Source organism: Pongo abelii, chromosome 9, assembly GCF_028885655.2.
Source record: "Pongo abelii isolate AG06213 chromosome 9, NHGRI_mPonAbe1-v2.0_pri, whole genome shotgun sequence".
In the NCBI taxonomy this organism is placed as follows: domain Eukaryota; kingdom Metazoa; phylum Chordata; class Mammalia; order Primates; family Hominidae; genus Pongo; species Pongo abelii.
In genome coordinates, this window is record NC_071994.2 from 59,661,367 (window position 1) to 59,686,704 (window position 25,338).

At 51.8% G+C, this 25,338-nt stretch overlaps 2 protein-coding genes across 4 annotated transcripts in view; one reads left to right on the forward strand and one right to left on the reverse strand.

The window, feature by feature from the left end:
• OTOG (otogelin) overlaps positions 1-19,158 on the reverse strand; it is a 101,235-nt gene extending 82,077 nt beyond the window's left edge. Inside the window, exons 1-15 of the mRNA XM_054525862.1 lie at positions 18,950-19,158; positions 18,428-18,488; positions 18,203-18,260; positions 14,351-14,423; positions 12,160-12,252; positions 11,852-12,006; positions 9,469-9,587; positions 8,041-8,246; positions 7,048-7,178; positions 6,719-6,825; positions 6,202-6,311; positions 5,702-5,830; positions 4,559-4,667; positions 4,240-4,286; positions 3,571-3,716 (exon numbers count right to left, since the gene is read on the reverse strand). Coding sequence (XP_054381837.1) covers positions 3,571-3,716; positions 4,240-4,286; positions 4,559-4,667; positions 5,702-5,830; positions 6,202-6,311; positions 6,719-6,825; positions 7,048-7,178; positions 8,041-8,246; positions 9,469-9,587; positions 11,852-12,006; positions 12,160-12,252; positions 14,351-14,423; positions 18,203-18,260; positions 18,428-18,488; positions 18,950-19,157 — 1,752 coding nt within the window. The 5' untranslated portion in view covers position 19,158. The remainder of the gene's footprint in view (positions 1-3,570; positions 3,717-4,239; positions 4,287-4,558; positions 4,668-5,701; positions 5,831-6,201; positions 6,312-6,718; positions 6,826-7,047; positions 7,179-8,040; positions 8,247-9,468; positions 9,588-11,851; positions 12,007-12,159; positions 12,253-14,350; positions 14,424-18,202; positions 18,261-18,427; positions 18,489-18,949) is intronic.
• Positions 19,159-21,648: 2,490 nt separating this feature from the next.
• Positions 21,649-25,338, forward strand: part of USH1C (USH1 protein network component harmonin) — a 50,413-nt gene continuing 46,723 nt past the window's right edge. For 2 of the 3 annotated variants that reach the window (XM_054523986.1, XM_024254722.2), the window contains exon 1: positions 21,649-21,783. In XM_054523986.1, the coding sequence (XP_054379961.1) occupies positions 21,748-21,783 (36 nt within the window). In that variant the 5' untranslated portion in view covers positions 21,649-21,747. 3 annotated transcript variants of the gene reach the window in all.

Here is a 25,338-nt window from a genome sequence, read left to right on the forward strand (position 1 = left end):
CCATGAGAAGAAAAATCAGACAAATTCCAATAGAGGGGCATTATCCAAAACAGCTGACCAGCACTCTTCAAACTTTGAAGATTATCATAAACAAGGGAAATCTGAGGAACTATAACATCCATGAAGGGCCTAAGGAGACATGATGACTATATGTAATCTGGTACCCTGGATCAGAAAATGACATTAGGTAAAAAAACTATAGAAATCTAAATAAGGTATGCACTTTGGCTAGTGATAATCTATTAACATCGGTTCATTATTTTTAACAAATATACCCTACTAATGTAAGATGTCAAGGGAAACTGGGCGTAGGATAGACAGGAACTCTAGGTACTATCTTTGCAATATTTCTGTAAAGCTAAAGATGTTCTAAAACATAAAGTCTACTTTAAAAAAACACTTTGAGGGCTGCAAACACTACACAGATTCTCGGGTGGATGTGTTAAGATGCTGTGATAACATCCAACCCTAGGTCGGGCTCAGCTCTGCCTCCTGCAGGCTGTGGACTCTCAGAAATGCCCCAAGCCTCTGTAGGCCTGTCTCATCCTATTTAAAATGGGGAGAATGGTAACTACCACATGGGGTATGTTAAGACTTAAATTACATGTTTTTTGCAAAGTGATTAGTCAAAGTTCAAGGCACTGTGCAAATATTTTATCATTGTCATTATCATCCTCTCTGTGAATGTCCCCATGCCACTCCATTGCTGGCCACCCAGGACTGCAGTCGCAGCTTCATCTTTGACTTCTCTCCCACACACTCCCCACTTCACCAGACACAGTCAGTCAGTTGCCAAGTCCTTCTGCATCTGTTTTAATGGATCCTGGAATATTCCAACCTCGTTGTTTTTCTCATATAATCTAATCAACCCTTGGAGTGCCCTCCCTCCCTCTCCTTACCCAGACATACTGATTTCTATGAATATTTTTAGGCTCACTTTTTAGGTCACTCAGCCCAAATGCCACTTCTGTCATGAGGTTTTCCCTGATCCTTTTTCCTGACCTGTAGGACTATTTCGTCCACAGAACTCCCCTGTGATGGCACTGATCATGTTGTAGCTTGTATGGAAGCTGTCTGAGGACACGCTGACCTCCTTACAGGCCACAAGAGCCTGAAGATAGGATCAGGGTCTGATTACTCTGTGTAACATCACCATGCCCAGCACAGAGCTGGCACAGGGCTGGCCCTCCATGGATCCATCATGTGGGTGAAGTCACAAGGAGGAGAGCTGGCACAAGGTAAAAAGAACCTGCTGTCAAGAGGCACTGTCCCACAAAGAAGAGGGTTGTCTCAGGCCAAGGCTGGCCCACAGCCTATCAGAGACATGGTAGAGAGAAGGGCTGATGGCCAGGCATGGTGGCTTACACCTATAACCCCAACACTGGGAGGCTGAAGAGAGTAAATCACGTGAGCCCAGGAGTTCAAGACTAGTCTGGGCCACATGATGAAGCCCCAACTCTACCAAAAAAAAAAAAAACTAGCCAGGCGTGGTGGCGTGTGCCTGTGTTACCAACTACTTGGGAGGCTGAGGTGGGAAAAGTGACTGAGCCTGGGAGGTTGAGGCCGCAGTGAGCTGAGATTGCGCCGCTGCACTCCAGCCTGGGTAACAGAGTGAGATCCTGTCTCCAAAAAAGAAGGGGGGGATACTGAGGAAGGGACCCTGAGACCCAATAGCCCCCAGGATTCTGTGAGTGGGAAGGAGCAGCTGGGCTGTGCCTGTGTGTCCTGTCTGTCTTATGCCACCCTCAGGATGTGATGGGAATGACCCTACTTTTGAGGAAGAGCAGTCTTCTGACTCAGAGAATGGCCAGGCCATTCTATAGCAGAAAGAAGAGAGGGGGACACTCAGGCCAAAAGGAGAAGAAAGCCCAGTCCTCTGCCTCATCCACAGTTCAGCCTGTGTCCCCAGGGCCATGGAGTGACACCTTCAGCTGATGCCTGCTCACATTCAGGGCCCTCAGTGCTGGGGGCTGGAGCAAGGCCAGCAGGGAGGCAGGACTGTGGGGCAGTTGCCCTGGCTGTGGGTGTGAGCTCCTGCTCTGATGCACAAGGAGGAGCTTGGGCACAGCCCAGACTGGGGCTTCCAGGGTCGACTGAGCATGATCAGCCCAGGGACAACAGAGTCTCCGCTGAGAGACAAACAAACCCCCATCTACCCCAGACGTGCACGTTGGCCATTTTCTCAGTTATGTTCACAGGTGATTGACACAGCTCAAGGGTCGTGTCCTCCAGGAAGCCCTTCCTGATCCACTTCACACCTCTGTCACCCAGTGCCCAAGTAAAACAACAACAACAAGAAGTTCCCTCGTGGAGATCCACCCTGTGCCCTCCATGTTCTCACAGCTGCTGTAGCACAGTTACAACAGTTCACTTGCCTGCCTCGCCCACCAAACTATAGGGCCCAGGGAGGTGGAGCCATGTCTAATTCATCCCAGTCTCCAAGATCCAGCTCAGCTTCTGGTGCAAATAGGTATTCAATGTTTGCAGAAGGAAGGACAAAAGGATGGAAGGAAGGAAGAGAGGGATGAATGTTGAAGGTGCAATCCAATGAAGCAGAGAAGATAAAGTTGAATTAAACCAATTTTAGAGACTTTTTTTTTAAAAAACACTGAGGCCCACTCCATGATCAGGAATTCCAGTTAATAATTTATAAGAAAGAGATTTGTGTGTGCCATTCATGCTGGTCTTTCTAACATTGTTTTGAGCTTATTTCAATAAATATTTTGGGATTTTTTTTTTGTAAAATGGATGTAATTTTCCTAACACAGGTGTGCAACAACAAAAGAAGTTGCCTGAATGCCAGTTCAAATTGTTCTGTATAAAGATGCTCTTAAAAGACACAGAGTTATCCTAGAATCTTCATTCTTTTTTATTTGAAATTTTAAGTCATGTCCTTTATAAAGACCATAGCAGTGGAAAATGGTGTACTTTTTTAAAAATTGTGGAATATAAAATATTTGAAAAGTTTAATTTTCTTTATGTGTGAAGACACATAAAGTATGGGAGGAAACCAACAATCAAAACTAACTTTTTGTAGATAGCCATTACATTTCTTTTTTTTTTTTTTTTGAGACAGAGTCTTGCTCTGTCACCCCAGCTGGAGTGCAGTGGCACGATCTCGGCTCACTGCAAGCTCTGCCTACTGTTTCAGTGCCAGTATGTATTCTACAAGAGATTTGTTTCATAAATTAATTGATTTAAAAGTAGGTGCCAGTGTTACACTTTCATATATATATATATATATATACACACACACACTTATATACATATATATGTGTATATATACATTTATATATACACGTATATATATATTTATATATATACATTTATCTATATATATATATATTAGGTAGTAAAATCCTAAAACCAAAAACCCACTGAGGTCCAGGAAAGGGACGTGACTTAGTCAGCAGAGGTGCTTGGGCTGGAGCCCAATCTTCTTCCCAGAGAGAAGAGGCAGCAGGTGGGGGCCGTGGGAAGACCTGAGCCCTGTCCTAAGTCCCAGTCTCTCTCAGGGGCAGTAGGCAGGAGTAGCTGGGTGGATCGGGCCTGGGGATCCCCAGCTCTTACCAGGCCACATGGAGCGTTCTGCAATGTCACGGTGAAGGTGCCCGAAGAGCGGCTCTTGGCCAGGATATACTGACATGTGGCAGGGAACGTGTACCGGCGGCCATCAAAGGTTGTGAAGTGAATGTCACCAGTCACTGAGCACTCAGCTGAGAGATAGAAAAAGGCCACTGACCCATGGAAGCCACCCCAGTGGAACTCTGCCCTGCAAGCTCCAAGCATGAGGAGGACACAGCACCCTGCCCTCCGGAATAAGAGCAGTGTAAGGAATGAGGCCTGGCCTCTGAGAGCCCTGGGCAGTGGGAGACATAGGCTTGTCCCCAGAGAACTCTCTGAAGAGAGGTACAGCCCTGCCCTGGGGATCTTCCTCGGAGGGGAGACCAGGGCCTGGCCTTGAGGACCAGCCTCAGGCCAAGTACCCCTAGCTCAGGAAGGTCCTTAGATATACAGAACCCGTGGAAACCCCTTCTTCTCATGGAAAACCCTTCCTGGCAGGGGCTGGAGCCAGACCTTAATCAGGCAAAGTGATTCTGAGGAAACAAGCGTCCGGGCTTAGCCAATGGAACTGAGTGACATCCCCACCTGCAGCAAGCCTGGACCCCAGAGATTCCTTGCCCCAAAACCTATCAGACTGGTAGAAGGGAGTCTAGTGCAAGGTGGGGTCAGACATACCTGGGCAGACAGCTGTGCTGCACTCCCACTTGCCTGCGGTGCAGGTGCTAAAACACAGAGACCAAGGAGGCAAGAGGTCACCCCTCCAGGCCTGAGCTAGATGCTGGGAAACTGCAGGGCCCACAGCCCTCAGTCTTCCCATCTCTCAAATGGGTGGTAGAGATTTCCCCCATGGATTGGATCTAATGAGATTCCCCTGGGACTCAAAGGTACTGAGTGAGTGCCTTGACGCCAGCATTAGTGCTCCCAGATGGGCAGCCCTCGTGGAAAGCCTCAGCGGCCATGCCCCACACCCTGCTTCCCCGCAGCAGACACAGACCAAGCATTGCAGTCTTCCTTCACCACAGAGCCAGGTGGGTACAGAGTCCCGTGAAACTCACAGGGACACTCAGCTGGTGCCACGCAGCCCCCATCCTCGAAGATGAGCCCTAGGGTGATAGCAAAGAGCCAATTAACTCACCTTTGTCCCTGTTCACAAACCATTCGTGGCTCCCCAGGGCCTGTGATAAAGATCCCCTTATCTAACTTCTTTCATCTGTGAACCCACTTCCAAACTTTCTCCTCTATAAATCCTTGGCTCAGGCCAGAAGTGAACACCTTCTAATGAAAGAATCCCACCCCTACACCTTTTCTCAGAGAACTGCCCACAACCCCATCCCCAACCTGCACACGAGCTTCTCCTCACCTCCTCTCAAAAGTCTGCCACCACATCAAAAACAGCTTAGGTGCCAGGCACCACCTCCTCCAGGAATGACTTCCCTGACAACCTCTCCCCATTCTGAATTCCTATATTTTTTCTTGTCTGAACCCCCCTGAGCTGGCCTTCACCACATCATACCTTAGACTGGTCATATGAGTGTCATATCTCTGAAACCAGATTCTGATTCCCAAAGTCAATGGCTTTATTTTTATATTTTTTATCTCAACATCCTCCTAGCCAAGCACACTATAGATGTGCTGCAAATTTATACACTGAAAAACAGTCCGCATACATGGACCAATGCTTAACAAATGTATGTGTATATATAAACCAATGATCTGTTCTCATACACACCTTAAGAAGTGCAGTCCTGATCAATTTAAATATCCCTATGAAATCAATTGTCCTGATGAATTTCTCGAGAGGCTGCAGTTCTGTCCTCACCCTCACTTCCCTTAAACCATTTATTCATTTGTTAATTGTTTGCTCCTTCCTTCCTTCCTTCCTTCCCTCCATCCCTCCCTTCCTTCCTTTTCTTCCTCCCTTCTTTCCTTCCTTCCTTCCTCCCTCCCTTCCTCTCTCCCTTCCTTCCTCCTTCCTTCTTCCCTTCCTTCCTTCCTTTTTTCCTTCCTCCCTCCTTCCCTCCCTCCCTCCTTTCCTTCCTTTCTTCCACAAACAGGCATCTTCTGAACTCCTGTTTCGTGCCCATCTGTGCCAGGCCAGGAAGATGGTGCCAGGCACCTACGTCTGCCCCTAGCATACCATTGGGGCAATAGCAGCCGTCCACACAGGCGATCTCACTGTCCACACAGGATGCCCGGGGCTGGCAGGAGGCAGGGCAGCAGGCGATGCACTCATTGTAGGTAAAGGCCTTCTCCTTGCAGTGCACAGCTTGGGAAGGAGGGAATCCATGGTCTCTCAGCTACTGGCCCCAGCTCTGCTAGGACCCAGCTCCTACCCCAGGCCATGGAGTGGGGATAGGAGGGAGGGCTTTGATTTTCGTGATTTCCTAGTCCCAGAGGGAGCATTGGATGCCCAGGAAATTGACAAGGAGAAGGAATTGCAAGGGGAGGCTCTGAGAATCACCAAGGCTAGTTCCTCCCACTCTGAGCCTCAGTTTTTTCGTCTGTCACATGGATAAAACCTCGGGGCTGAGAGTTCTGATAACTATGATTCTGAGCAGGACAAGACATTGAGCTGACGCCTGAGAATACCACCCACAGCCTGACGCCCTCCCTGCCCCACTACTGGGCTGCACTTACTGCATTGCCGGAGCTGGGTCCTCCAGCCTTGCAAGGGCCGCCCTGCCTGGGCACACGCCCGGGCATACTCCGCCAGTGCCCGGCACCAGGTGGCTACATCACCCATTGATCTGTGCAGAGAAACCAAGGGTCACACTGGAACAGAACCCAAAGTGCCACCAGCCCACCAGCGTCCCGTAGAGACTGCCAGGGCTTCAGGGCACCTCTCCTCTCCACCCGGCTGGGAAAGGCTGCCCAGGAAGGCATCTAGGTGAACAGATCCCTAGACTTGAGCTACAAATCCTGGATTCTAGTCCCAGCATTGCCACTAACTTGTTATGTGACCCTAATGGGGTCCGGCCCCATTTCCAAGCCTCAGTTGAATGCGGCAACTCCGTCCCACCTAGGCAGATAAGAATTTCAGAGCCTTGGGAAGCAGATCTGGCAGTGCCTGGGATCACCCAGCTTGGTGGCCTGTGTGCTGAGCACTCACCCCAATAGTAGAGAGTTCCCCATAGCCCACACCACTCCTACTCACTGGCAGAGATCGCTGGTACAACTGGCTGTGAAGGGCAGAGGGCTGACGTAGGCGTGGCAGGCGTCAAAGGGGGGCCGCAGCAGAGCCTCACACTGCTCGTACACGCCCTAGAGCAAGGGACCAGGAGCCAGGGCTAGGGGCTGGCAAAGCCACACACAGCCCCACACAGAACCCCAACTTGAGCTGGAGGGAAAGGGAGAGGAAGGCAGAGAAGAGAGGGATGGGGCCAAGGGCACCAGCCACTCTGGGGTCCCGCAGCCAGTGGCTTTCAAAGAGTTGGATAGCAAGTCAGGCTCTAGGGTAGGGGAGTTTCTCCCCAGGCTCCAGACCTGCATGGTTCCTGGGTTCTGCTGTAGGCACGGTGGGCGAGGCAGGGAGGAAGTTGTGGGCCCTGGAGGCTGGTTAGGGGCCTGCTCCTGCCAGCTGTGCACAAACTCAACCACGTCGTCAGTCAGCTTCCCTGGAGGAGGGAACTGACATCATGATGGGGCAGCGATGGGGTCGGGTGGATGGGAGGGACAGAAGGCTCTGAGGGAAAGCGGATACCAAGGGATGGGTAAGGAGTTTTGAAGAATCCGGTCTCCCAAGTTCCCATCCCAATCAGGGTTTCCCAGCTGAGCCATTCTCCTGAAAAAGCTGTTTGGTAGTAATAGCCAAGAATGCTCAGGAACCTGTAGTGGCTCCCTATGGCTCCAAACTCAGGGGATGCAGCAGCATGCACTGGAAAGAGAACTGGTGTGTGAGCCTGAAGAAGTTCCTGTGTCTCTCTGAGCCTCAGTTTCCCCATATTTGCCATAGGGAACATAATCTCCCAGTGAGATTGTTACAAGGACTACTTGAGATGATGCGTGTAAAGTGTTTAGTATGGTGTAGGTGCTCAAAAGGGGTCAAGACCCTTCTGGCCAGAGCCACCATGATTTGGCCCTGAATGCTTCACTCACTTCCTACCACTCCTCCATAGGTGTCTTCAGCTGGGCCAGTTCTCTTCCTGGCTGTCTCTAGCCCTCTGCTCCCTGCCTACCCCATCCCCCACATTGCAGGGTCAATCCCACCTGCAAAGTGTCCATTAGATCCCCACACAACCCTAGTGGGAATTCTCATCATGACTATTTTTGCAGATTAGGAACCTGAGGTTGACAGTAGTTTAAGAACAAGCCCAAGGACACACATTTGTTAGGAAGGGGCCCTTGGCCTTCCACTGGGTCTTTAATACCATGACCATGACCCCAGGACTCTGTTCCAAGTCCCCTCTGACCCCTCCCAGCCTGACCTTTCCCCCATCCCCACCAACACCTCTCAGAGGCCACCGGTCTGCGCCTCACCAGAACTGGTCACCAGATCATCCTGGGGGTCAGCATTGTTGTTCCCACACAGCCCATGGGTCCGGCCCAGAAGCTCTGGACTCATCTTGATGTAGACAGCCGAGGCACCATCCCAGGCCAGTGTGAAGGCTGACTGATGCCGCACGATGACATAGCCAGCAAGCCGCTGCAGACGCACGCTCCCCATTACATGCGGCAGTTGGACCCTGCAGGGCACATCCCAGAGCTTCAGGGTATCCACAACACCTCCACTAGCCCAGTCTCTTCACCAAAGGAACAGCCAGTCCCTACCCCATGATCCAAGGCCCCCACTTCCCCTCCCCATGAATTCCCAGAATTCCCAGGTGCCTGGAAGTATACCATTAGAGATGGATTCTTTTGTCTTTAGAGGTTTTTTTAAAATGGCAATTTCCCAGGCAGGAATAAATCTTAGAGTGAGTGACTCCAAGTTCCTTTCTCCCAGACAGGATAGAATATAAGCAAACACCTGCTTTATTTTTTTGGTGGGGAGCAGGAACCAAGTGGAAACAGAAGCCAAGAGAGGAGGAAAACTGGGAGTGCAAGAAAAGATGGCAGACTCCATCAGCCTTGACCACTTTCCCAGTTTTCCTGGTACAGGGACCCATAGCCAACCTGGAATTTGGCAACCTTCAACCCAGCAAAATATCAGGAAAGGGAAACAAAAGTACTGTCTAACTAGCCACAAGACCCATTTACCAACTCTTCATTCACAGGAGAAACCTATAGGCCATCAATTTTACACTCAGCCCCAGAACAATTGGTTGGTTACCCGGTTTCCAGATCTGAAGCAGGAGATGAGGATGGGGATAAGTGTCATTACAGGAAGACCCCATGACAGCAACAAGAAGTGACAGTGGACAGCAAGGAAGGGAAAAAACAATGAGGAAGAGATACAAGAAAGATTTCACAAAGGACCACAGTCTGGGGCCATTTAATTTGGGAGCAAGGGGTCCCCACTCCTCTGGTGGTCCTCCAGGCATCCCTGATGGCCCAGCAAGATAACTGACATTCACAGTGACCCTGTGTCATCAGAAATGGAAGTGTACTCAGAATCTGCTGAGAGGAGATAGAAACTGTGTATGATCCATTTGGGAAGATTTTGGGAGGGAAAAGTAAGCGTGCTTATCATGATAAACTCTCAACTCTATGGAAAACTCTATTTTCCTGAAAGCCTGCTGTCTGGAAATCCGCAAGGTCTGAGAGTTCCAGGGGGAAAAAAAATCATTCTGCAAATCCCACTGGCAAGAAACCCAGTGACCTGACAGTATGCTTCCGCCCAGATGGTGGAAATTGCTGTTTGTTCCCAGAAAACAATTTCCGTTGGGCTTGTGAAGAGTGGATGCTCACTCATCCACCACCACCAGTGTCAGGGATAGGACAGCTCAATGTGGAAGGTGTTAGAGTTACCTCACGCCTCCATGGGTGACCTCCTTGGCCAGATGGATCTCCTGCTCACCCGCAAAGAAGAGGCTGACAGCCCTGGAGCAGGTGTAGGGTGAAGAGCCGCACTGTGGGTCATTGTGCACCTGAGTAGGGAGTTCAGAGGCCGGTTTGCAGGCTCCTGCCACAGGCCTGACCCTGAGCTTCGCACCTTATTGAGTTTTCACTAATGCCATGGCTGTTCCCTGCATACCAACTGCCTTTCCTCTGTGATCTCGCTCAGTCCCCATACATCACAGAGGGGAGGCAATGGATTCACAGAGATGTGAAGTGACTAAGGCCACACACACAGAAAACTAGGAAATCCCAGAGCCGGGATTCTAGCCCGGGTCTGGATGGCTCAGATTCCAGGGCTCTTCCCAGACAATCATGCCATCTCCGTATTTCTGAACTTTTTTGTTTATCCTACCCAGGAAATGCCATCAGATTGAAGGCCAACAGACATACTCCACCATCTCACACTCATACACAACACAAACACACACATCTATACACATCCCATAAATTTCTCCCATGACACTCTCAGTGCACACACTGTACACACACTCCCCTTCCCCCATGCCCCTGGCAGGTACAGATTGTAGCTTTCCCTACACCCATCGGCACACATCTCACTCCTGTGCTGCTGTCACACACACACACACACACACACATGCGCACATCTCCTCTGCCCCCCGTTCAGACAGAACCCAGACTTCAAAGGCCATAGACCCAAAGGACGGGGTTGGGTAGAGGGGAGAGCTTCCCAGAGCTTATCCCTGCCAAGTGTGGAAACCCTTCCCGGGAAGGCACCTTCCATCAGATTACTCTTCAATGTGATTAAGCAGGCTGGAGCCACTTCAACTACAAGTGGGAACTGCGAAAGCTACCCCATGGTCTAACTAAAGGGTTTTCAAGCTTTTGTGACTATGACCTACAATAAGAAATATATATAACTAAAAATTTTACAAAATAATACTTATCTCTATCATGTGTAATACACTCTTACAATATTTTCTATTTTATTTGTCTCATTTTTTTAATGATGGTTGTGATTCGTTAAGTTGATTTTGTAACCCACGAATGGCAATCCATTAGTCTAAGTAATTGTAACATGTCCACCATGAAATGATAGGTCATGAAAATCTCTGCTATGTGATAGGCCGAGGCAGAGAGAGGAAAATTGGTTGCAGTTCCCCGTCCATCCAGGGCATGGCCCCTAGAGCAGGCTCATAGGTCCATGACTGAGACAGAAGGATCACAAATGGCTAGCAGAGGGGAGACACTGAACACTGGGGTCTCCCCACACCCCCAACCCCTTGACCCTAACTCAGTACTGACCAAGGTGCCCTCCAACAGAGCTGGTTCTCCAAAGAGACTTTCCTCCAGGTGGAGGGGTATTGAACTGTGGCTGCAGGTGACTCCCAGTTTAGCACACAGGTTAGGCATGAAAATCAGGCCTGCATGACAGTGACTTTCACACATGTGTTCCTATATTTCACAAACCTTTACTGAGCACCAATCCAGGCACTGTCAAAGAGAAAGACACGGCCCCTGGCCTAGGAAGCTCACAGCTGGTAGAGAAAACCAACCCAAAACCAGACCTTTGTAAGAGAAATACAACGACAGGGTCATAATGTAGAACTTTGAGTTACCCAGTGAGGAGCTCTTCAGCCAGGCTGGAAGGTCAGGAGATCCAGGACAGCTTCTTAGAGGAGGTGACTCTAAACTGAGTCATCCAGGACCTCCATCACTTCTCTGAGTCCCTATTCTCTTTCTTAGCACCCAATGATCTTTTTCCCCAGAATGTTCTCAAGTCTGCCCACACTCTCCTACTCTTCACTTGGTTAACTCCAATTTATTCCTTAAATCTCAACTTAAATGTGACTTTCTCCAGGAACCTTTCCCAGGTCACCATCCTTCCCAATAAACAGGATTAGGTTTTCAAGACATGTTCGTTTAGCATTTGGCATTTCTCCTCCATAGCACTCAGTTGCACCTGAAATGAGTCATCTGATTTGATGTCCTTCTTCGTTAGACTATAAGTTCTGTGAGGACAAAGACTATATCTGTGTTGTTGTCTACAGGGCCTCCCACCACCAGACCTTATGCCAGAAAAGAGTACAGTATGCACTTAGTAAATACTTGATGAATGAGTGGCTCAATGAATGAATGGCCAGGGTGAGTGGGTGAGTGAGAGCTGTGGAGCCCCCAGCTCCTTCCAGGTGCAGACTGCCTGGGTGGGAGCTGGGGGGGCGATGAAAGGAGGAAGGTGCCAGTCTCTCTAACTATGACAAGTAGAGCCCAGGCCAGTGCAGCCTCCAGGGCCTAGAGAAGCATTCCTGGACAGGCAAGGCAGGGGAGGTCTCACCTGGATGGAGAAGCTCTGTCCTTCGGGCTCATGGCGCCCCACCAGTGTGTAGCTGCCCTTTCCAGAGAGATAGTAATAGAGCCCATCAAATGTCTCCACGTGGTGCTGCCCCCACGCCCGGCAAATGCTGTCCCTCTCAGGGCCGGCATTGTACACTGAGGGAGAGAAAAGAGAACCTCTCTGTGTAGCTACAGTGGGCACCAAGACAGAGGCTGGTGGGTTCCAGCCCTGGAAGTGCTGCTCCCTTTCCCCCTAGCTTTCTCTGCACCCAGGTCTCTTCCCGGGGGTGGGGTGGAGGCCAGACCCACCCATCTGGCAGCGCAGTCCAGTGGCGTTGAAGCGTCTGCAGTCACAGAAGGCTGGGTGCACACACTCACCTCCATTGAAGCAGGAGAACAAGTCTGCATGGGAGACACAGAGTCATTGCCCCGTCAAGCTGAGATTGGCAGAACCCAGGGAGGCAGCCCTCTCAGGCTTCACAGGATCCAGACCCCCATGGTAGGCAGCCCCAGCCCCAACATTCCTCAGCAGCTAGCACAAGCTGGTGCCTCAGACCACAGCCCTGCCCCCTCCCTGGCAGGCAGGTGGGGTGGGGTCGCAGGGCATCTGCCTTCGATGTGCATCAAGTGGCCCCCAGGCCAGCCCCATGTGGGCCTTCAGTTCCTAGAGCTGTTCCTGGCTAGCAAGCAAGGCAGGCAGAACTGAGAACAGGGAGCATGTGGGGTGAGCAGGGGGACTGCCTAGAGATCTGCAGCTGCTGCTCCTCCTCAGGGACACAGGACAGGTGAGGAACACAGGACAGGTGGGAGACACAGGACAGTTGAGGGGCACAGGACAGGTGGGAGACACAGGACAGTTGAGGGACACAGGACAGGTGGGAGACACAGGACAGGTGAGGGACACAGGACAGGTGGGAGACACAGGACAGGTGAGGGACACAGGACAGGTGAGGGACACAGGACAGGTGAGAGACACAGGACAGGTGAGGGACACAGGACAGGTGAGGGACACAGGACAGGTGGGAGACACAGGACAGGTGAGGGACACAGGACAGGTGAGGGACACAGGACAGGTGGGAGACACAGGACAGGTGAGGGACACAGGACAGGTGAGGGATACAGGACAGGTGGGAGACACAGGACAGGTGAGGGACACAGGACAGGTGAGGGATACAGGACAGGTGGGAGACACAGGACAGGTGAGGGACACAGGACAGGTGGGAGACACAGGACAGGTGAGGGACACAGGACAGGTGGGAGACACAGGACAGGTGGGGGACACAGGACAGGTGAGGGACACAGGACAGGTGAGGGACACAGGACAGGTGGGAGACACAGGACAGGTGAGGGACACAGGACAGGTGAGGGACACAGGACCGGTGGGGGACACAGGACAGGTGAGGGACACAGGACAGGTGAGGGATACAGGACAGGTGGGAGACACAGGACAGGTGAGGGACACAGGACAGGTGGGAGACACAGGACAGGTGAGGGACACAGGACAGGTGGGAGACACAGGACAGGTGGGGGACACAGGACAGGTGGGAGACACAGGACAGGTGGGGGAGGTAGGAACAGACACAGGACAGGTGGGAGACACAGGACAGGTGGGAGACACAGGACGGGTGAGGGACACAGGACAGGTGAGGGACACAGGACAGGTGGGGGACACAGGACAGGTGGGAGACACAGGACAGGTGAGGGATACAGGACAGGTGGGAGACACAGGACAGGTGGGAGACACAGGACAGGTGAGGGACACAGGACAGGTGGGAGACACAGGACAGGTGAGGGACACAGGACAGGTGGGAGACACAGGACAGGTGAGGGACACAGGACAGGTGGGAGACACAGGACAGGTGAGGGACACAGGACAGGTGGGAGACACAGGACAGGTGAGGGACACAGGACAGGTGGGAGACACAGGACAGGTGAGGGACACAGGACAGGTGGGGGACACAGGACAGGTGGGAGACACAGGACAGGTGGGGGAGGTAGGAACAGACACAGGACAGGTGGGGGACACAGGACAGGTGAGGGATACAGGACAGGTGAGGGACACAGGACAGGTGGGAGGAGAGGCCACAGACCCAGGACAGGTGAGAGGGGCCATGGACGCAGGACAGGGAGTGGGGGCTACAGAAAACAAAAGATGAAGGGCAATACCACAGAAAGTAAAAAGAAGCCACAGAACTGGGTGGGATGGAGGGGGAAACAACCACTAAATAACGAAGCACAGTCTCACTGGAGTCAGCCTGTGAGGGGGCAGTCCCGGGCCATGGTCATAGGAACAGGACTCTAGAGAGGAAGCTCTCCTCAGGCAGGGAGGAGAATGCAGAATGGCATGGTGGCCAGGGCCAGGGTGGGTGGAAGGAGACGCCAAGCAGGAAAAAGGGGTCCTGGAGGCCTGAGGGAAGCCCCACCTGCCCTCTGCCCTTTCAGGCCTCTGCCAGGGCTCTCCCATGCGCAACCCATGGACCACAGTGAAGGTGCCACTTACAGGATGGTGCACACTTGGCCCGATGGAGCCGCCTTTCCCAGGAAGACATGGCCACAGAGTCTGGGGCTTCAGCCTGCTTGTGAAGACAGGAGGAAGAGAACACATCAAGGGCTGACCTCAGGACGGGTTCCCGGGCAGGCTTCCTGGTGGCCACAGCCCTCTTTGTTCATCTCCTAGAGGGAGGAGCCCCTGCCCCTCAGTGCCCCAGCCACTCCTCCTTGCCTGGCCCCCTCGAGAGGCAGAGGAGAATGTTTAGGCCTGCCCTGGGCTCAGAGGAGCAAAGGCTTAGCTCTTACCTTCCCAAGTGGCATCTCTGTGGCAGACCATGAGGCCCATGGCTGGAACACATCCCTTCCCCTCCATGCCCCAATACCTGCCAGCCTCCTCTTCTTCCCTTTCTCCCAGTAAACCCTTGTGTCCTCCACAGCCTTACACACAATCCCCTTGTCTGGAAAACGAGCATGAGGCAGAGCTAAGGAACAAAGGCAGCCCCTCACCCCAGGTCAGGGGAACATCTCACCCCCACAGCCACCCCCACCCCAACCTTCCTTTGGGGCTCTTCCAAGAACAGGAAAACCAGCAGCCCACAGATTAACACCCACTGTCTTCACAACTCAGCTCCCAGTCAGGACTCCTGCCCTGATACCTCAGGTCTAAGGAGGAGACAGGCCAAGAGTGGCTAATAAACCGTATTTTCCAGACAGAACTCCCAGAGCATGGTCTCTCCAGACATAAACCGCCTGAAATCAGGACTGTCTAACAACATGGGTGTTCAGTCACCACAGGACCAGATGACTTATATACCGGCCCTCTCAGAACTCCAGTTCAAGATGTCTAATGTCACCTGGTACCGGCATCCTGGGCACAGTTGGCTCCTCCTCCCTTAGAGGTTCACCCTCCTCATTTGTACAACATCCCCAGAACCCTGTGCCAAGCATTGTGCTGGGTGCAGTGAACAGGGCAGAGTCCCTGACCTCGTGGAGCTTATGTGCTTGTTCATAGGGCCAACAAGCCACAAATCACACGGTGGGTATTTACCTCACATGTCATCCTCACTTGTTGTCATCCAGCAAAGGACTTGAACATAGGAAATATTCAGGCCCTCAGTCCCTGGAGCCAACCCCAGCTTTTGGCCCTGCCCTGGCAGGCACAGCCTGGCCACCTCGTCCCTGATGCTCACACGTTTCATCTTCATGGTCTTCTTGACATCTTAGCCAGATTTTGGTGTCCTTACCTACTTTGGCCCCCGGTTCCTGGGTTCTCCCTAGCAATCCTTACCCAGCCGACCCAGGCCCAGCCCCAGGAGTCAGGTTTCCCACCTGGGTACTGATCTATCTTATGGGGCCCTCAGAGACCACAGGAAATAGGAGAGGACAGGGTCACAGGAAACAACCCGCATCCTGTAGCCACCAGAGAGCTGTAATTAAACTCAGTCTTTGTGTCTTCACTCTTCGCTCCCACTTCAGATGTGGCCTCTGAGATAAATGAGTCATGAGGATGAGACAACCTATGATGCAAAGAGTCAAAGCCATTTTCTAAAGGATTTCTTAAATCTTGTCCAAATGATTAGTCTTCAGGGGGTAATCAATCAGGCGCTCTTAATCATTTTTATGCCATGAACCCCTTAGATAATTTAGTGACCCTATGTGGACACCTTCTCAGAATAATGTTTTTAAAAACACAAAATAAAGGATAAGGTTACAAAGGAAATCACTTATATCGCAATATCATTTTATGAAAATATTTTATAAAAATGTGTAATTTAGTAATATTTGTGCTTCTTTAATAACTCATTAAATAAAAGATCTAGCAGGGGGCCTTATCACTGCCAAAATTTTGAAGTAGTGATGAACATAAATGATATCTTGAGACAGCAACATCTATAAGTGGTAGGAAAATATCTGTCATGTCTATTGGTGACAGTCAAAGACACTGCAAATACTCTTGTGGTTTGTAGACTATAATAATAATTGAAAGGGATGCTGAATTTCAATTGGATTGAAGTTTCTGTAAATAACAATGTGTTTTTATTTTCCCCCATCAATGGACCCCTGTCTACAACAATTCTCTAGAAAATGGTTGAGCTCTGTAGAAGCAGGACAGCATTGAAATGAAGATTGGTTGCCTACTGGTCTGGGGCCCACCCCCACTTCATGAAGAGGGCATTCCAAACAGGAGCCCTTGAAGTATCCCTGGTACATGGGCCTCAGTCCCCCACCCCCCAACTCCTGTCACCTTAGAGGGAGGCCATTCTAATTCCTTGTTGCTCTGAGGAGCAGTGTGAGAAATCTCCCTGGGTTGCCTCGTCCACTCACTTACAACTCTTCCCCAAGGAAAAGGGGGGATGCCTACCCTGGAAACCAGCACGGGAGGATACCTACAGGGAAATGAAGTGTTTGGAGAAGGGTCATCTCCCCCACTAAAACATGGGGATTCCTGAAGTCCTGTATGCACGGCCTGGCTCTGCCAGAAGACTTTGCTCCATCTGCTCATTGCGGGGCTCCTGCAAGTCATCCACCCACCTCAATTTCCCTACCTACAAAAAAATGACTCCATTACCTTCCAACTCAAGCAGTATTTGACTGTGATTCTAAATCTTAGGGCCTGGAAGAGTGGGCAAAGAAGAAGTAAAAGACCCAGGAAATCCACATCAGAGAAGAAGCACGCCCACACCATCCCCCCTCACTCCACCTTGGGGTCTTCATGTCTATTTCCGAAGGGCAGGAGTTGGGACTCATTGCTGTTATAAACGATTCTCCCCAACCTGCTGGCTCAAGGGGCTCCCCAGAGCAGACCGCTGGGGCTGGGCAGGGCAGGGGCACTTGAGCTGAGGCTCAGCTACTTTGGGGGACCTAGCTGCAGGTAGGTGGAACTTATAGCTCATCTGTAGTTATAGAAAGAGGGAGACAAATGCGGGACAGGATTAGAAAGTAGACCTGAGTCACCTGATCCAGAGACCAAAGAAGTTTGGCAAAGGGAGAAAACAAAACTGCTGCCTCTCCCACAAACATAGAGGACCCTGGGAAGATGGGCAGTGGAATGGTCAAGACTCAAAGGGTAGAGGCCGGGATCAGTGGCTCATGCCTAATCCCAGCACTTTGGGAGGCTGACACAGAAGGATCACTTGAGGCCACGAGTTCAAGACCAGCCTGGGCAACATAGTGAGACTCTGTCTCTACCAAAAAAAATTGAAATTCAACCAGGCATGGTGGCACACACCTATAGTCCTAGCTACTCAGGTAACTGAGGCATGAGGATCACTTGAGCCCAGGAAGTTGAAGCTGCAGTGAACTATGATTATGCCACTGCACTACAGCCTGTGTCACAGAGCAAGACCCCGACTCAAAAAAAAAAAGGAAAAAAAAAGGCTCAAAGGATGAGTTCAGGGGTCTGCTTCTCAACCAAACCTTCCTTGCAACTTCCACCAGGTGGCCTAGTTTTTGTCTTGCCTGCATTCCTGAGGCTCCGCTCAGGGTATGGAGAGGGGCCTTTGACAGGGTTGAGGGCCTTCGCAGGCCAGTCAGGGAAAAAAAAACTCCATTCTTCTAAACGTTCATCTTTCTACTTTTACCTGCCAGAAGGGAGAGCTCAGCTCCCTCCTGAAAGAGCCCTGGTGCCTACCTCTCCTGAAAAAAAAAAAAAAAAAGAGTGGGCTACAGACCCCCAAGAGATTAAAAAGAATAGAAGGGTTTTATGAACTTGCACACCTCAGACACAGACCAGGAACCTGCTTGTTCCCTTCTGAACAACTCCAGAGACCCCGCCTGTAACCTACAGAGCTCCCTGCCAGCCTCAGATCCGGATAGACATGAGCTCCTGCTCAATGTAGCCCCCTCCCCAGACCCCCCTTACCTGGCCTCCCACCACTGTAACCGTGTCCCTCGTGGCAAGGGTCACCTCCTGGTGGCTGCTGCTGGAGGAAAAACGAGTCTGGCATGGATGGGGGGCTAGGATGGGTTATGCCTCCCCACAGTCCCCTGGCCTATCCCACCCTAAGTGCTAAAGCCCTGGGGTCACCGATGCCAGAAATACGGATAGGAGCTGTGGGTGGGGCCGCCACAGCTCACACATACTCACCTGGGTTCCCCAGCTGGCTCTGCCTGCGGCTCTGCACTGCCCCACAGAGCAGGTGTTGCGGCTGGGGAGGGGGATTATTCTCCACTGAAATTGTGCTTCTCTTTATTGGGGCCTCCCACCACCTGGCCCCCGCTGCTAGAAAGCCTCTCCCACGCCACTGAGCATTCCCCCATTCTCCCTCCCTGCAGCCTTCTCAAATCCTTTCTCTCCCTTCCCCGATGACCCTTCTCCAGCCAGGATCTCCCTCTTTCCTCTCAGTCTTTGGCCCCCAGCTCTCTCTAGTTCCCCACCTCGGGTCTCTTCCACCCAGCCTAGCTTTGGACTCTTTCCCCCGTGGTCATAGGCCTGCCTCTGTTGGCTTCGGGGTCCCTCCTCCACTGACCGCTCCTCCTGGGTGTCCCTCTGCTCTCCCTCAAACCTCTCTTTCCTCCCTCTCTCCAACCTGCGCCGGCCCGTTCCTCATTCCTTTAACGTTTCTCATTCCTCCAGCCCCCGAGCTCCCTGAGTCCACAACCCTCTCACCGAGGCGCTGCACCCTCAGGGACTCGGCTGCTGGCTCACCCTGGGGCAGCCAGACACAAAGCAGCCAGCAGAGCACCGACGCCGGGACTCCCATAGGGACACGAGGGGACCAGAGGACTTGAGCACAGGGCCAGCTTCCCGAGGTGCTTCCCCGGGCTAAGGCAGGGTCACACCTCCACTCCGCAGCTGAGGTCCCTCTTGCTCTCATGCCCCAGGGCTCCCTCAGCCCCTCCTCCCAGGCTCTCAGCTCCTCCCCGAACTAGAGTGACAGGAGTACCCAGCTTATTACCATAATTTAGGCACCTGTCCATAGCCCAGCCTCTGCTCTTCTTGGCCTGTGGCCACTCCTCCCCAGGGGAGGCTGGATTCAGATTACTCAGCCCTAAATTTTGTAGGGAAGCATAGAGGCAGCCTATGCAACCTCCAGCTCCCTTTACCTGGGTCCTGGAAGCCCAATACCAGAGACCCAAGATGAGGGTATGAGTGTGGCCCTATCCTCTCCTTTTACAGAGGGCCTTGCTGAGGCCTTGGGACATGCCACTAAGGGATCAGTGGTCAACAGCAGAGCCTGCAGAGTCCTAACTTATGTTCCCACCATGCCCCACCTCAGCTTCCACCTGGGTCTCCACATCCGTATCCTATGACCAGTTTTGAGCACCTCTAGGGAATGGATCATGCCTTAGTCCTCTGAATGCCCAGCACCAGCTCCTGCCCTAGCTCAGAAAATGACAACTGAATAATAAAAGTGTTTCATACTCCTATGTTATTGCCACCATCAAGGCCAAACTTTGACAAAACAACTTTATATGTGTGAACGAGGTCCACTGTCTGCCCAGGAGGAATTTTAAAATGGTGAAAGCATGGGACTGAGCACCTGGGGAATCTGTACATCATTCACTTTGTCATCACTTAGGGAACACCAACTAGATCCCAGGTCTCACACAGGATGATGATGATGGTGGTGGTGGTGGTCGTGGTGGTATCGGCCCTAGTAGACTCCTAGGCAAGGGTATAGATTTGAGATGCATTCCTTCATTCATTCACTCAACAAATTTGTTTGGCATTGATTCCATGCCATGCACTGTTCTAGGCATATAGTGGTAAATAAAGCAAACATAGCTATCTTCACACAGGAGGAAGCTGGGGGCACAGATAGGAAGATGAAGAGGAAAGAGCTAAGGATGGAGCCTTAAGGAATGCTGGTTAAGGAACAGGCAAAGGCTGATTGTCTCCAAGGAAGCTTGAAACAAAAATTCATGAGAGGGGAGAACCAGGTCTCAATGCTATTCTCAAAACAAAGCAGGGGGCATTTTAAGGTGGAGGGAGTCTGTGGGGGTGATGGCCAATATAAAATAAGGATTGGGGTGGCAGGTGAACAGCATTCCCCTGGGTAAGGACATTCACTCACCTCTTCCAGGATTCTAAATACAAAATAAACAGCCATATGACATTCTTTTGCAATGTGGAGAATCAATGAAGTAAGTCGGAGGGGAATGCATTTTGTGTGGCCTTTTCTGGACCATTCAAAAATCCCACAAGTCTTTCCATTTTATCGCTGACTTAATAGTTAGTGCTAAGGTGAGAAAACAGATCATATTTTAAGGTTCTTCTCCAAGAGGGATTTACATCTTAAACTAGGCAGTAATTTAGCTCAAACAAAAATAGTGTGCTTGTAAAACTTCAGCTATTGGGAAGAGGGATGCAGAGGGGTGTTTAGGTGCCCCAAAGTTACAATTGTAAGTGGTTACCGGATGTAAGCTGCTGTCCATCTCCTTGCCCCTGCCCTTGACAGGGTGCAAAGGGCTCAGGTGCCTCCCTGGGTTAAGTTCAGGCACAAGCCCCATACTTAGCCTCTGATTTACACGTTTTTATCACCCCTCTCCTAGCCCCTCTTTCCTTTCATTCATTTCCAGGCCTGGTTCATCATTGTCTTTGCACCCAGCACTAGACCTAGGAGTTAAGCAAATGCTGACAAAATTGAATTAAATGGACCAGAGGGTCTGGGCGCTGGGTGAAGGTCAGCCATAGATCAAAATGTCACTGCCAGGCTCTGCCAGGCTTCGATGGATATGTGAGTGTGCTGGGTTTGGGTTTTGTTTTGTCTTGTTTTGTTGGGGGTGGAGGTGTTAGGGAAGGTGGGAGGGGAAATCAGTTGAGGGGGCCACTCTCACACACACTGGTTCAGACCCCTGCGGCCCACAGTAAAACCCAGCCCTGCCCCCAAGGAATTCACAGAACAAGGATTGATTTCTCTCTGGTGGAAAAGTGCAGGAGGAAGCCAGGACTGAAGGTACGCTGGAGGTGAGGGCGTAGCAAAGGCTGACAGTCCAGGAGGGCCGTGAACCTCGACAAGAGTATCCAGAGAAAACGGACTAGATTGCCCCGCCCCCTGCCCACCAGTGTAAATAGTTTCCGGATCTCTCTATTCCGGTCCCCACAAAAAAGTCCCAAACCTCCTCCCTAAGTCTCCACGATCTTCTTCCTCAAACGCATGTGTTCAGGTACCACTTCCAGAGAAATACCAGCTTGAAGCCCAGCTACTGCCACCTCAGGCCCATAGGCACACTGGGGCCCATTTGCTCCCAGGCTTCAGTGGGAGGCGACGATTCAGCACCGGCGACTCCAGCCTCGCAGCGGCCCCGCCCCACAGAGGCCTGGCCCCGCCCCTCCGCGCTCAGGCCCCGCCCCCAGCCCCGAGGGCGGCTGGCCGGGTCGCGGTCGCGGCTCTTTCCAGCTCCTGGCAGCCGGGCACCCGAAGGAACGGGTCGTGCAACGACGCAGCTGGACCTGGCCCAGCCATGGACCGAAAAGTGGCCCGAGAATTCCGGCATAAGGTCAGAGCTGCAGGGAGCCCCAGGCTTCTGGGACTCCGGAGTCCTGGGAGCGGTGGGTAGGGGATGGACACCCCGGCACTGCCCCTCCCTTTTCCGGCCCCACCTGATGGCTCTGGGTGGGCTGGGACACCCGAGGGTCGTTTGGCTGGCAGCAGGGATCCCCAGTAAAGTGAGGGAGGGAATGCGGGGACTCCGGGCTCAGGGACTGCTAAACGGGTCGATCTTCTGCCAATCTTTCTCCCTCTGCCTTCCAGGGGCAGGGACGTCTCTGGGGTTTGAATTCCTTCTAGTCTTGGCCGCTTTTCTGAGGTGCCTCCTTTGTGGGCAAGCCCCTCTCCTTCCTAGTGCCCCCAGCTCAGGGCTGTTGAGGCATGTGGAGACAGTCTGGGGCAGTATCTGAGAGGTGGGGGTTGGGAGAAGGGAAACTAGACGTCTCTCTCTCTGCCTTTTGACCTCAGAACATGAGTTAGAAGCATTTCAGCCCTGCCTGCCTAAGGGCGTTTCTTAAGGCCTGAGAAGTAGCTGAGGAGCTGGTGCTGACCCGGGTGCGGTGGGGAGGAAGGGAGGAGGTACTGAGGGCGCCGGCCGGCCAGATCCTTCAGGCAGAGCCGGGTCCACCCTGGTGTGTCCCAGTGAGGGGCCTCACTGGTGGTCTGGGATTCTCAAGGACCATCTCTGGAAGCGGCCAGGTTTCACACAGGGCATTTCGAGAACGATTCACAAAGCTGTGCAGAATCTGCTGAGGCCCTGAGACCAGAGAGGGCCATCAAAGAGATCCAGCCCACCTCCCCACCAAGCCTTAGGATGCCTCTGAGTCTGGGGATGAAGCCCTCGGAGCGGGGGGGCGGGGAGTGGGGGGGGGTGGGGGGGCGGTTGGTGGTTGGTATCTGGAACTCCCCACAGGCCCTGCCTGAAGGGCAGGTAACTATTGATAACTGTGTGACCCAAGGGTCTCCCAAAGACCCCAGGGGCAGTGTCTTTAGACCAAGCCAAACCTCTTCCTGGTCTGAGGGCTGAGCTCAGGTAGGGCAGGTCAGGGTGCTTAACCCCTTCCTTCCCATAAAGAGGCCCATAGGAGCCAAGGAGCCAGCCAGTGTAGGGGCCACAGGGGCTTGGGGCCAAGGGCCTGGGGTCAATTATTCATTTAATAAGCATGTTTTGAGCATCCTCTCAGCCAAACCCAGTCTGTGCCGTTTGCTGGTGGTGTAGGTGGGTGGCAGACCCTACCCTGGTAATTACCCATGTCTGGGTGCTGCGTGTTGGGGCCAAGCTTTTGTAGGGGCACAAAGGGACAGCTCAAACTGGCAGAAGGCTCCTGAAAACAAAGTCTTGGGCATCCCTGGTCCTGCTCCCAGGGGTGGGTGATAGCTGGAAGTTCAGTAGGAATTTAGGGGCTGGCGAATACCAAGGGGCGCTTGAGACAGCATTCACCGTTACATCCTGTTGCAAAAAGACATGTCGGAAGAAATTACAGCCGCTAAAGACATTTTGTGAGTGTAGATTTCAGACAACCCAGTTTGAAGGAGCTCAGCCTTCCGTCCCCCAACCCAAGACTCAGGGTTGAATTTCACTTTCCTGCCCTTGGCCTGAAATAACATCAGGTCTTCTGCCTTCACTCTGTGGGGCACCTGCTCTGTCTTTTTTGTGAGAATCATCTCCAGAGTCCCTGGTGTCTGATGCAGACCCTGGGTTTGCCCTGTTCCTCTTCCCCAGGTCCCACAGGCTCCAAAGGGCCTCAGACCTCCATGTTTCCTCTGCCCTACTCTTCCTCATCACAACAGTCATTACTTATTAATATCCCTGTGTGTAGGCAGGGTAGGCACCATGTGCTAGGCAAGGCCCAGGCTGGACTTTGTGCCCCGCTGCCTTGGAGACAGCCACAGCCTTCCCCTCCCAGGTTGGGGATCATCCAGGAACTGGGGAGAGAGGAAGAAGCAGCAGAGGATAGAGAGGAGGCACACAGACATGCTGGGAGAAATTTACAGCTTGCTGTTGTTTGCTTTGTAGGGGTCCCTTCCTTAGTGTTTTGGAGGAAATGGTTTGTGATCTAAATCCTTAGTTGTTGGAGGTAATATTTAAGGTAGTGCGTTATAATGGAAAGTGCTGTGTGACCTTGAGCAAGTTACTTAATCTCTCTGTGCCTCAGTGCTCTTACTTGTGAAAAGAGATAACAATATTTAACGAATAAGGTTACCATGAATGCTGAATGAGACCTACATGTGTGTGGGGAGCTTAAATAGACCCTGGCACTTAGGGAGCTCTTAAAAAATGTCCACTGTTTATTATTATCTGGACTTAGCAGAACTGGGACTAAATCTTAGCCCTGTCACTGTCAGGGAGACCTTGGCCAAGCCACCCACTCTCCCTGAGTTTTAGTTTCTTCAGCTATGAGATAGAGTTTGTAGTACTTACCTCACAAGACAGTCAAGACTAACTAGCAATTAAAGTACTGGCTGCTCTGGGTCCACAGTAACCACACTGTTTCCAGCTGATACCTGCAGTGTCCAGTGTGAGCCAACAGGCTCCAGGCATCGACTCCTTTTGATTTGTGAAGTTACCCCAAGGCCGCCAGGAGCACTTGCATGCCCTTCCAGTAACTAGTAGCAACCTTGGGCCAGGATTTGGGGGAGCAGGGCTTGGTCAGAAACTGTTTTCTCCCTCAGAGAATCAGCTTTCAAAGGGAGACTGCTCCTCTGTTCGCAGCACCAGCACATGGCAGGAACTTGGTTACTCATTTGCTTAAAAGTATTTATTGCCTCTTCAGCAATCATGCATTTATGAGCATAGCTGTGTACACTGCCTGGGGCCAGGCATCTGACAACCGGGTGGGATGAATAAGATCAGAAAGAGCCACCACTCTCTAGGAATTTGTTAATCATTCATTCATTCACATAGGCAATAAATATTGACTGAGCCCTTAGTATATGCCAGGCAGTACTCTAAGCATCGAAAAACAAAATAAAGCCCTTGCTGTCTTAACAGTACATTCCAGTGGGGAAGACAGATAGTTAAAAGGAAATCGACAAAAGTATCATACAATGCCAGATAAATTCTATGAAAAAATAAACTAAGATGGGGAGAGAGAGACAGTGCGTAACAAGGGAGGCAGTCACGAAGGCCTCTCTGAAGAGGTGACGTCTGAGCAGAGACCTAGAAGAAGTGAGGAGAAGGAGCCACAGGGATTCATGTAGAAGGGCATTCCCTAAAGTGGAAGCAGCAAGTGTGAAGGCCCTGAGGCAAGCAGATGCCCGCCTGTATGGAACAGCAAGTAGGACAGCGTGTCCCAGAGGAATCGTGAGTGGAGAATGGTGAGAAATGGGTCGGAGGGGTGGTAGGGGCCTGATAGGCCATAGTCAGGTCAGGATTTTCTTGTAAGTGTGAATGATTTACATTTAAAAGGAATTGTTCTGGCTGCCCTGTAGAGAATCCACTGAGGGGCCCAAGAGTAGAAGGGGGACCTCAGTCAGGAGGCTCCTGCAGGAGCCCAGGCCAGAGGCAGGGGCTCGGACTCAGGTGAGAATGGGTCGGATTCAGGATACATGTTAAAGGAAGAAC